This window comes from Chiloscyllium punctatum, chromosome 13 (genome assembly GCF_047496795.1).
Source record: "Chiloscyllium punctatum isolate Juve2018m chromosome 13, sChiPun1.3, whole genome shotgun sequence".
Lineage (NCBI taxonomy): Eukaryota > Metazoa > Chordata > Chondrichthyes > Orectolobiformes > Hemiscylliidae > Chiloscyllium > Chiloscyllium punctatum.
Genome location: NC_092751.1, coordinates 84,934,815 through 84,947,557, shown reverse-complemented (window position 1 = coordinate 84,947,557; position 12,743 = coordinate 84,934,815). Strand labels below are relative to the sequence as shown.

Sequence of the window (12,743 nt, the reverse complement as noted above, 5' to 3'; positions counted from 1 at the left end):
TTTTGTGCATAACATAAAGATTGGAGGAAGTTGCAGATAGCAAGGAGGATTGTCAGAGGATACAACAGGATGTAGATTGGCTAGTGAATTGGGTGGAGAAGTGGCAGATGGAGTTTAACCTGGGTAAATGTGAGGTGATGCAATTTGGAAGATCTAGTGCAGGAGGGAAATATACAGTAAATGGCAGAATCCTTAGTGGTAAGAACAGACAGAGGGATCTAGGCATACATGTGCACAGTTTCTTGAAATTGGCAACACAAGTAGATAAGGTGGTCAAGAAGGCACATGGATGCCTGCCTTCATCAGCAGGGGCATCCAGTATAACAATTGATAGGTCGTGTTGCAGCTGTACAGAACTTTACTTAGGTCATATTTGAAATATTGTGTACAGTTCTGGTTGCTGCACTGCCAGAGGATGTGGAGGCTATGGAGAATGTACAGAAATGGTTTACCAGGATGTTGGTGAGTATTAGCCATAAGGAGAGTTCGTACAAACTTGATTTGTTTTCATTTGAAAGTCAAAGGATCAGGGCAACCTGATAGAAGTTTACAAAAATATGAGAGGAATGGACAGTTGGAATTTCTTTTTCTTGGGCAGAAATGTTAATTACTAGGGGATATAGGTTTGAGGTAAAAGGGGGACAATTTAAAGGAGATGAGAGAGGCAAGTCTTTTTACACAGAGGGTGATAAGTGCCTGGTATACTGCACCAGAGGAGGTGGTGGAGGTGGATACAATAGCAATGTTTAAGACAGATATATGAATAGGCAAGAAAAAGAGGGATACAGACTGCATGAAGACACAAACATTTTAGTTTATAAAGGCACCATTTACTGATGCAATCATGGTGAGCCAACAGGCCTGCTCCTGTGCTGTACTGTTCTTTGTCTTTGTCTTTACAACATTGAAACATCCATTACCCCAACCAGTCCAGGATGGCATTTTTGCTCTACCTGAGCTGCCTCCCATCTTCTCTTATTTATGGGCATAGCTCTATATTCAATTCTCTCTAATATGCTTCTTTAACCTCCCCATAAATGTAGTTTTATAACTCACTTCGAATACTGACCATGCTACTAAGTTCCACATTCTCAACATGCTGAATAAGATGCTTCTGAATTTGTTATTTAATTTTTTGTGACTATCTTATATACTGACAGCCTCTTTTTGTTTCTTCACAGACTTTTCTCTGGCTATACTATAAAAACCTTTCATAGTTTTAAAGACTGCTGTAGGTCACTTTTCAGCATTCAATAGAAGAGTTGACCCTACCTATTTGTTCTCAACTGAGAGGTATTGTAGGGATTGGAACAAGGGCCAAATGGATCTCACTGAGTACAAAATTGGTGTTGTTAACCTGGGCCAATCAGGAGCCCTTGGTTAGAGACATAAACAGGAGACTCAGAAACTCCCCTCACTAGAGGGACTGGCTCTGAGCTAGCTGGTCAGAGTCTGTGCCTTTGTAAATAAAGGGTGATTTGGTGATGGGATATCAGCCTCTGTGTAGTTATTCTAATAGTGGCAAGAGGGGAAAAAAAAGTATGCTCCTGAAGAAAATTCAAATGTAACAGTCATCTTTGAGTTGAGGTAAACACTTCTGTTATTGTTCCTTTATTTGGGAAGCTTGACTCTTTCAGTCCTGTCATTAAAGACTGAGCCTGGTATGTGGAAAGTGCTTTATCATTTCCAGGCAAATAAGAGATGAAAAGCAGTAAGTAATCCTTCTGATTTACTTGTGGACCTGCAGCATTTTCTGTTATTAGAAGCTTAACTTTTCCTGAGGCACCAGATACTAAAACCTTTCAAGAATTTGACAGTTTTCATTTAAGGAATATTATGACCCCAAGCCGCCTCCAATTCTGATGGTTTTATTTGGCAGTTCAAGAACCAGGAGTATCTGTATTGGTCTTTTTGAGGTTAAGACAATTGGCAAAAGCATGTGATTTTTGGATTAAATCTGACTGAGATGCTGAGAGATCACTGGTATGTGGGATTAATTACATAATCATGCAATAGCACCTATTATCTGAAGCCCAACTAGACTTCAAATGGGCACTACAACTGGCTTTGTCATGAGAAAATATGCCAATTGGAGCATGTGAGTTACATGGTATCCCAATGGAAGTGCACACCCTAACCTGAGCTTGGGAATGCCACATGTGTAAGCAATCACATAGCCTCATGCATGTCATATCTAGAGTAGAGAGAAACTCTAGATCAGCCCCCATCAAAATCTCCAACTAATCTGCAGCCTAGTGAAATTACTTCAGGATCCAGGCTAGTAAGCCATTGTAGTTAATGGTTTTTGAATTCAAGATAGCAAAGGAGTCCTACAAGGCCTGACTTGACTAAGAGAACTCATAGGCCAGTATCTAGGAGAGTGCATACTGTGGAAAGTCCACCTAAATACCATTTTGAACAGTTAAATTGCTTAGCAACATCCAAATAAGAATCAATTAAAAATGAGTAACTGATCACCTGGTTCTCATGATGGTCAATACTGACACAGCTGTATCAGTGGTTGCAGAACCAGTTTTTAACAGGGTTCTCTCTGGATTCCAACCTTTTATTTTGAGCAAAACCTTGGCTAGGCTGAGAATGTACACCAGGAATCATTAATGAATAAGGATACAACTTTGGTTCTGGTCTCCAATGAAAAGCAGTTGGTGCTACCACTGAAGTCAAAGGCTCAGGCCTGAGATTGATTGGGTAAATCGGTTGACAAAGGTTCACCTTGATTCAATCAACATTGTTTGATTAGAAAGTGGCTACCTGGGTGAAGTCCTAATTAAATATCCAGATCCTTTTCAGGAAGGAGTAGGGACTATCAAAGGCTACCTTGCATGTTAGCCAGGAAGCAATTCTGTAAGATCACCCAGTGCCGTTTACCTTAAGGGCAAATGTCGAGGCAGAAATTGAGGCTGGAAAGCAAAACAATCTTTAAACCAGTACAGTTTGCAGAGTGGGCAGCACAAGGACTGGACAGTCATCAATTGTGAAGTCTGATGGCTGTTTGCCTTTGTGGGAATTCTAAGCAAATGGCAAATAGCTTCTTGCAGCTGGATAAATGCCCAATCTCTCACATAGAGGACTTGTAAGCAAAACTAGTGGGGTGGCTGTCCTTCAAGAAGCTGAACATGAGCCAAGTGCAATTAAATGAGAGATCCCAAAAGTATGCCACAATTAATACCCAGAAGATTGCCATTTGGAGTCTCATCAGCCTGTGCCTTTTTCCAATGGATATTTTACAAGGTCTACTCCAGGTTGCCATTTATCTGGATGACGCACATATATCCGGGAAGACCAATAAAGAACACTTGGAGAACTTGGGCATAGTGCTTTAATGTTTCTCCCAAGCAGGCGTACACCTTTAGAAGGGAAAAATGTGTTCCAGGCTGAGGAATGGTCATTGGACCTGAAACATTAACTGTGATTTCTCAACAGATGCTGCCAGACCTGTGGAGCTTTTCTATCAGTTTCTGTTTTTGTTTGTGACACCAAGTGACCTGTTTAGGCTAGAGTTGACAAGACTGGGCTACACTTTTTTTAGAAAAAAAAGTGAGGGTGACTCCCACATCTGTCTTTCCTTGGCTTGGTGAATTATTATGGAAAATTCATACAGAGCATGACTTAATGAAATGTCCTACTTCCTGCCCTAGCCCAGGCAGATATGAAGAATTCCCCACATGAAATTTACACCACCACAAACATTCTCTGAAGATGAAATGCCCCCCTATTCATGGTGGCCAGTGACTTCAATCAGGCCAAACTCAAAAAGATGTTGCCAAAATACCACCAATATGTCTCCTGCCCCACTAGAGGAAGGAACATCCTAGACCACTGCTACACAACTATCAAAGGTGACTACTGCTCCATCCCTTGTCTACACTTTGGAAAATCAGATCATAACTCTGTGTTCCTCCAACCAGCAGAAGCTGAAATGGGAGGAGTCCTCACAATGCTGGTCCAAATGCAGCAGCAGAGTGTCTCCAGGACTGTTTGTGAACTGGACCATATTCAAGTACTCGGCAGAAAACCTAGATGAGTATGCCACCACCATCATGGTCTTAATTAGCAAATGCATGGTGAACTGCGTGCCATGAAATCAAGCCAGGTGTTCCCAACTGAAAGCCATGGACAACTAGGAAAGCCACTGCTTAATGAAGACCAGGCATGCAGCATTCAAGTCGGACAACTCGGACCTATACAGAAAGTCTAAATATGACCTCAGCAAAGCCATCAGAGCTGCCAATAGGCAATACAAGATCAAGTTAGAGGTCCAAACCAACAGCTCCAGATGCACCTGTTCCTTCCACCATCACTCCAGAAGTCAGATCAGTCTTCCTGAGAGTTGACCCAATGAAAGTGATGAACTCAGATGGAGTCCTTGGCTGTGCATTTAGGAGTGGCTCAGTGGTTAGCACTGTTACCTCACAGCACCAGAGACCTAGATTTGATTCTTGCCTCTGGCGTCTGTCTGTGTGGAGCTTGCACACACTTTGTGTCTGCGTAGGTTTCCTTCCATAATCCAAAGATGTTCAGGTCAGGTGATTGGCCATGCTAAATTGCCCATAGTGTTAGTCAGGGGTAAATGTAGGGGAATGGGTCTCGGCGGTTTACTCTTCGGAGGGTCAAAGGGCTTATTTCGAAACTGTGGGGAATCTAACCTAATGTAATCCTGTGTGAACCAGTTGGTGAAGGCATTCACTGACATCTTCAACCTCTCCCTCCAATAAGCCAAAGTCCCTACCTGCTTCAAGAAGACCCTTCCATCCTTCCACCAACCTTCCATCCTTCCATCCAAAGACTCCGTTTTCACTTATCACTGCTGCGGAAAGGCTGCCAACACCATCATTATAGACTTTTCCCACCCTGATATTACTTTCGTATAACCTCTTCTAGCAGGCAGCAGATGCAGAAGCTTGAACACATGCACCAACAGGTTCAAGAACAGCTTCTTCTTTGCTGTTATCAGACTGATGACTGGACTCTCTAACTTCAAATAATGTTGATCTTGTTAATATTGATCTTGCTTCACGCACCTCCTGTGCAGTACAACCTGTATGCCTCACTCTGTCTAACCACCCTATGATCTGTATGTCCTTGCTTACTATGATCTGCCTGTTCTGCTTGCAGACAAAGCTTTCCACTGTACTTATGACTACAGTAAATCTAATCAAACCAAATAGCCTCCATCTTGGCACCCTTCCACCTGCTATTCAAGAAGGGGCAGCCTTGGAAATGACCACTTAGCCAAGAAATAACCTTTCAGGAAGTGAAAATGCAGCTTTCGCCATATAAGATGTTGGCCCTTTACAATTCCAAACGCGAAGTGGTGCTGACACGCGATGCTTCCCTGTTCGTATCAAGGTGGTATTGGCTGACCAGTGGCCCAATAGAGGGGAACAGTGGATTACGACGCTTCCATGCCTTTGCCAAATCCAAATGTGCCCAGATAGAGAAGAAAGGTTTGGCAGTCATCTTTGGTGTGAGAAAATACCTTCACTATTACAAATTTACTTCTATTAACTTCTATAACCCCCTGACAGGGCTACTTAAAGACCACCAGGCCATTGCACCCATAGTTTCTGGTTGAATTCAGTGGTGAGCCCTCATTTTCAGTGCATACAATTGCAAGTTGGAACATCGTCCAGGAGACCAAGTAGCAAATTGAGCCACTTGGTCAATTGGGGGGGGGGGGGGGGCAGTGAAATGGCAGCAAGAACGTTAAATCCAGCCACCTCTAAGCAGAAGACAGTTTACTCCAGGGTACGAAGTTTGGTGTCAAAGCCACGGATACAAGGTGAGGTTGATGTGAGGTGTGGTGCTGAAGCATATAAAGTTCAGGTGGGTGAGGTGGACAAACATATATGGATCACATGAACGCTGCTACCTCTCAAACAGGGGAGGAGCAAAACATATCTGGCCTCTCAGAACAGCAGAAAGGCTGTCAGAAACAGTGGGTTCTCCCCCTTCATCTAGCATTGCAGAAACCTCAGGTCTGAAAAGGATACAGCCTGAAGAAGAAGAGGAATCTGTCTCAATACACTCTGGGCAGAAACGATGTGCTATAGTCCGTTATACACCACCCATGTCTGTGTTAGAGTCAGAGGAACCAGACCTGGGGTGTAAACATCCCAGGAGTAGCTACAAGAAAAAGAACAGGGCTACATCTCTGGACTCAGTGGGGCAGAGGGATGTTGTGATTGGAACAAGGGCTGAGTGGATCTCGTTGAGTATGGCCCAAGTTAACATCCCCAATTAGGGAGGCTTGGCTGACATATTAACAGGAGATTCAGAGAACTTAGGGACTGGGTCTGAGCAGGCTGGTCAGAGTCTATGTACTGTTCACATGTAAATAAAGGGTGACTTGGTGACGGGATACCAGCATCTGCAGCTATTCCAGGTATAATCTCAAATGTGGTATCATTCTAGTAATTTTTTTTGTAATCTCTGCATTGCCTGTATCCCTCCTTTATTTAATGGTGATCAGAACTCTACAAAATACTCCAGTGTACTGGCTGTTCATTTTGCAGTCCAACCAATGTTCTATTCATTGACTTCATTTCACCATTAATTGTTTTCTGCTTTCAATGAATTAAGATGGTGTAGCTTGCAATATTCATTTGAAGCTACGGTATTAGCAACGTGAAAGGATCTTATTTCTGTGTTGTGTAATATTGTACTGAGGTGAAAACAATGACTGCAGATGCTGGAAACCAGAGTCTAGATTAGAATGGTGCTGGAAAAGCACAGCAGTTCAGGCAGCATCCGAGGAGCAATAAAATCAACGTTTTGGGCTTTTGCTCCTTGGATGCTGCCTGAACTGCTGTGCTTTTTCAGCATCACTCTCTAATCTAGACTAATATTGTACTGAACAGTGCTTTGAACTAGTTGTTATCTGTCATGATGGGACGCTACATTGCCATTTTTTGGGGGGGAAACAAGTTGGGATTTTTACTGATCATCATTTAATACCCAGCCATTTTCTCCAAGCTAAAATCAGGCCCTACACCTGGACATTTGAAAAGAACAGAACATTGATACCAGGAGACTTGTTCCTGACACTATTCTGGAACAACTTCATATATGCAGTTACTGTTACATCTTAAATTGCACATGCTTACAAGAAACACAAGTGGAATTAACAGCACCAAGTTGTATTTCAGATTTATTTTCAATGGATGTGGTTTTAGTTTACTTATTGTCCAGCTAATCGTGACTTCCTCTCTTGATTCCTCTTAGACTTGTCTATACTTAATATAATTCATGTTGAAGGCTTCACTTACCCCCATTATCTTTGTATTACACTTAGCACAATTTGGAGCAAAGAACTGCTCATAGCACCGTTCACAGTAAATATTGTTCTGCTCCTCTACAAATCCAGTATCGACCAGGGAGGTCTTGCAGTAAGTACAGTTAAACTCCTCAGGGTGCCAGGAGCGGCCCAAGGCCACAAGGAAAGGACCTCTGGAGATAAGGAAAAAGATACAATAATAAAACAGCAGTGCAAACTATCCTTTCCCAATCAGATTCTGGAACTGATAGTCTTGTAACATTGTTCCCTACAGGACCTCATCCAATTCCTTTTTAAACATCTACTCCAAATTCCATTTCCTTATTACATAAGTTGCCCAATTTTCTTGTTTTCTTTTGACAAAATTAATTTTAATCTTTTGTTCTCGAATCCAACACTTCACAGAAGTATTTTTTTCAGATCCAAACTGTTCATACCTGTGGATATCTAGATCATTCAAGTCACTCAGAGTAGGGCAGACATAATTTCCTCATAGGTCTGAATGATAACACATCGCACTAATATTTTGTCATTTATCCCATAGTCACACATCTTGGACTATGTTAATGGGAACCATGTTAGATCTATCTGCATAATTTCAAATGCTTTACCCTTATTCGCCAGAATAATAACATTCTCAGGTTGATCAGTCTCCTCAGAACGCTTCCAGCTCGCTCAAAAACAAATCTTTTTCCTATATAATTCCTTATTTCCCATTTCCATGTAAATGCTAATTCTTAGTTTGTCAAGTTTCCATGAGGCTTCTTGGGCATTCCAATAGCAGAAGAACTTAAGGACCGGAGTTAAAGATATAAAGCTATTTCTCTTATACAGACTAAATCCAAGCCAAACTCAGCACTTCACCATTCACTTAATCAAAACGAAGACATCAAAATGATGACCTCAAATTTATTCCCTTTAGCCTCTGCTCTAATTGCTAGTTTCTCGAAACTTAAGTCTCTTCCTATCCATCCTTAATCACGTCTTCATTGCTTCTCTTAACTTGTTCTAAAAAATGTAGAAGTCACAAATTCGGTTAATTTAATAAAGGAACAGCAAAATCCAGCCAGACGTTGAGAGGATCTGCCCAAGAGGCTAGATAGGGGTTTCAAGTGCCAAGGTAATGTAATCCCATTCTTAAGATACTCAACAATACAAAAATCATACAAAAAGCAAATGGGGCTGTAATCATCCTCATGGAAGAATGGCATCACTAGTAGTGATCCATACACAAGAGTTTATCATAGCTTTCAGGGTACTGATATTGGAACAAAGTCCTAAGGTCTCACCTGTTGGCACCAGGACCAATTTAGCTATTTTCCATCAGGCTGCCTCTGGATTGATCATCTCTAGGGTCACGTATGGGCTTTTTAGCATACAATGAAACAAAAATGAAGCCAAATGACTGAGCTGGCAGCTCTGAAATCTGAGCAACACCCCTTGAGCAACAATTCTGTGACTGCTGTTCAGGAGAGGCAAATAGAAAACTAGAGATGAGATCAGCCAAACTGTCAGTCTCCTCTGATGTCCCATTTGGTGTGGCTTTCATCCCACTGCACCCTCTTTAGGGGGTTGCAGCCTCAAGCTCTACTAGTTTTTAGGCTGCCTCACAGACGCCATTCACACTAAGCCATGTATGGGCAGTGACCAGTCGAAGGGTTAGACCTGAACGAATGTGTTATTTTAAAATAGGTTGCCTGCCTCTAATTAATCGCAGCCATTATTCATCCAGTCCTGCTAGTGAAAAAATTTCACCGGTGAGACTGCATCAGGCAGCTGTTCCAATGCAGCTCTTCAATATCTTCCTGTTGTTCTGGAACTGGGAAAATCTTGCCCCAATATTTTAAAGATGAGGTGACCTGGGATTTGATGTAGCTGAACTGTTGTGAACATTACAAGTTCCCAAAGGTAAATGGATCTTTCAGTAGTACTATTGGCTCTCGAAGAGCAGCGTACTCTTTTCTCAGCCTTTCAAGCAAGTCTATGGCCTCAAAGCAACGTACTGTGGATGTGGAAATCTGAAATAAATTTCTCCAGCACTTTGTTTTTAAGTTTTTGCCTTTCCCCAGTTGTTCTGATTTCCTGCCTTCTCAGAGCCCTCAACTTCCATCTCCCCAACCAAGACTTGATGTTTCCTCTCGTCCTCTTCCAATGATAGATTTCTTTCTCGAGACTGCTTGGTCTCGTGTCTTTTTATGCTTGTCAGCCAAACTGTCTATTTGGCTCAAAAACAAAGTACTAGAAAAGCTCAGCTCTCTTGGCAGCATCTACAGAGACAAAAACAGAGTGAATGTATCCAGTCCCTTTGTAACCCTACCTTTAATACTTTAAGCCCCTGCCCATTCTATTGGGCAAACTGTCTCAATGTCTTCTGTTATCTCTGTCTTTTTCTCTTTTGACTCTGACTCATATTCTGACTCTTTCTCTAGGTTTACTCATCTCCATCAAGACCTTGCATGTGCTCCTTTACAAATTAACTAAATTTGTGACTTCTACATTTGTTAAAAGCTAAGGGAAACAGCCAGGTTGTGTACATACTAAAAGATTAAGACTGGGCAGGGAGCAATAGGACTGGTTTAGAAGAAACTAGCAATTAAGAGCAGGGGCAAAAGAAAGGTAAGCTAGAGATCATTGTTCCAATTCAGTGAACGAGGAGGTTCTAAGTTTGGCTTGGATCTAATCTGTATGCAAGAAATGGCTTTCTATCTTCAGGTGCGGGATAATGGCTCTTGCTGTTATTGAGATGCCCAAGAAGCCACATGGGAGAATTGATAAACGAAGAATCAGCATATACATGGGAATAAGGAATTTTGTAGGAAAGCAAGATTTGTTTTGAGCAAATATCAAGGGTTCTGAAGGGGCAGTCATTGTCTGACCATGCCGAGAACATTATTAATTTGTGGAAAAACAGTGAAGCATTTGAGATTATGTACACAGATTGACACTGACACTGTTGCAATTGATATAATTCCCAAAATATGTGCAGGGGTCAAGAATTATTTTTAATCTATACGCAAATGTTTCAACCAAAGAAGGAGCAAAACTTGATCTTCTCTTGGGTAATAAGACAGGGCAAGTGACTGGAGTGACACTTTGGGTACAGTGATCATAACAATTTTAAAGCAATTATAATTATGGAAAAGGATAAGTCTTCCATAAAAATTAAAGTTTGTTTTTAATTGGAATAAGGCAAATTTTAATGGTATGAGACAAGAACTTTCAAATATTGATTAGAGTAGACTGCTCTCAGGTAAAAGGACATCTGATAAGTGGGAGGCTTTCAAATGTGTGATAAGACTTCAGAGTCATTCTGTTCCTGGTAGAATGAAAGATAAGGTTGGTAGGATTAGATGAATAGAGATATTGAAGTACTGGTCAAGAATAAAAAAAGTTATATATTAGATTTGGACACTTGCTTCAAATGAATCTCTTGAACAGTATAAAGAGTGTAGGAGCGTTCTTAAGAGAAAGATCAGGAAGGCAAAGAGAAAATATGAGATTAAGGATAATCCAAAGAGACTCTCCAAATACATCGAGAGCAAGACAGCAACCAGAGAGAGAGTAGGGCCCCTTAAAGATCAGAAGTTGGCTTCGTGTTGAACCTCTGGAGATAGGAGAGATATTAAATTAATATTTCATGTCAGTTATTACTGTGAGGAAAGAAATGGGGCTAGAGAACTCGGGGAAATAAATATTGATGTTTTGAAAACAGATCACATTACAGAAGAGAAAGTGCTGGAGGTCTTAGAAGATATAAAGGTGGATAAATCTCCAGGACCTGATCTAGTTTATCCCAGAACTTTGTGGCAGTTAGGGAGGAAGTTGTGGGGCCCTCAGAAATGTTTGTAATACTTATAACTACGGTGAAGTGCTAGGTGACTGGAGAGTGGCTAATGTTGTGCCTTTGTTTGACAAGAGATGTAAGAAGAAGCCTGAGAACTATAAATCAGTGAGTCTGACTTTGGTGGTAGGTAAGTTATTGGAATTTGAAAGGTTAGAATTTATATGTATTTGGAGAGGCGACGAACAGTTTAAGGAAAGTCAGCAGGGTTTTGTGTGAGGGAAACTGTGACTCAAACTTGATTGAGTTTCTTTGAAGAAATAACAAAGAAGATCGATGAGGGCACAGCAGTAGACAATGTTTACTTGGACTTCAGTACAGCCCAAAGTCTTGAAATTGGAGACTAATTAGTAAAGTTAGATCACTTTGGATTCAGTGTGAGCTTGCTAATTGGATACAAAATTGGCTTAATGGCATGAGACAGAAAGTGATGGTAGAGACTTGAATTTTGGACTGGAGGCCTGTGACCAGTGGTGTTCCACAGGGATCGATACTGGGTCCTCTTTTGTTTGTCATTTTATATACCTGATTTAGATGAGAATGTCTCTTATCTCAAGAGGGTTGGAATATAAAAGCAGAGATGTACTACTAAGACTTTATAAAGCTCTGGTTAGGCCCCATTTGGAGTACTGTGTCCAGTTTTGGTCCCCACACCTCAGGAAGGACATACTGGCACTGGAACGTGTCCAGCGGAGATTCACACGGATGATCCCTGGAATGACAGGTCTAGCATATGAGGAACGGCTGAGGATACTGGGATTGTATTCGTTGGAGTTTAGAAGATTAAGGGGAGATCTAATAGAGACGTACAAAATAATACATGGCTTTGAAAAGGTGGATGCTAGAAAATTGTTTCTGTTAGGCGAGGAGACTAGGACCCGTGGACACAGCCTTAGAATTAGAGGGGGTCATTTCAGAACGGAAATGCGGAGACATTTCTTCAGCCAGAGAGTGGTGGGCCTGTGGAATTCATTGCCACGGAGTGCAGTGGAAGCCGGGACGCTAAATGTCTTCAAGGCCGAGACTGATAGGTTCTTGTTGTCTAGAGGAATTAAGGGCTACGGGGAGAACGCTGGCAAGTGGAGCTGAAATGCGCATCAGCCATGATTGAATGGCGGAGTGGACTCGATGGGCCGAATGGCCTTACTTCCACTCCTATGTCTTATGGTCTTAATATATAAGGTATGGTTAATTTTACGGATGATACGAAGGTTGGCTGTATAGTCGACAGTAAAGAAGGTTATCTAAGAGTACAAAGAAATCTTGATCAATTGGGTCAATAGGCTGAAGACTGGCAATGTTAGTTAAGAAAGCGTTTTAGCATGTTTGCCTTTGTTGCTCAGACCTTTTTCGAGTACAGGAGCTGAGATGTTATGGACGTTGGTGAGGCCTCTTCTGGAGTACTGTCCCAGTTCTGGATGCCCTATTATAGGAAGGATATTATTAAGGTGGAGAGGGCTCAGAAGAGATTTACCATGAATGGAGGGCTTGTGTTATAAGGGGAGGCTGGAACTTTCTTCAATGGAGTGTAGGAGGTTGAGGGGTGATCTTGTAGAGGTTTATAAAATCATGAGTATAGATAAGGTGAATGAAAACTCTTTTCTT

At 41.6% G+C, this 12,743-nt stretch overlaps 1 protein-coding gene across 1 annotated transcript in view; it reads right to left on the bottom strand.

Annotated features, from left to right (window-relative positions):
* Positions 1 to 12,743, bottom strand: part of LOC140484474 (LIM domain-binding protein 3-like) — a 209,769-nt gene that overhangs the window by 25,939 nt on the left and 171,087 nt on the right. Inside the window, exon 19 of the mRNA XM_072582883.1 lies at positions 7,290 to 7,470. Coding sequence (XP_072438984.1) covers positions 7,290 to 7,470 — 181 coding nt within the window. The remainder of the gene's footprint in view (positions 1 to 7,289; positions 7,471 to 12,743) is intronic.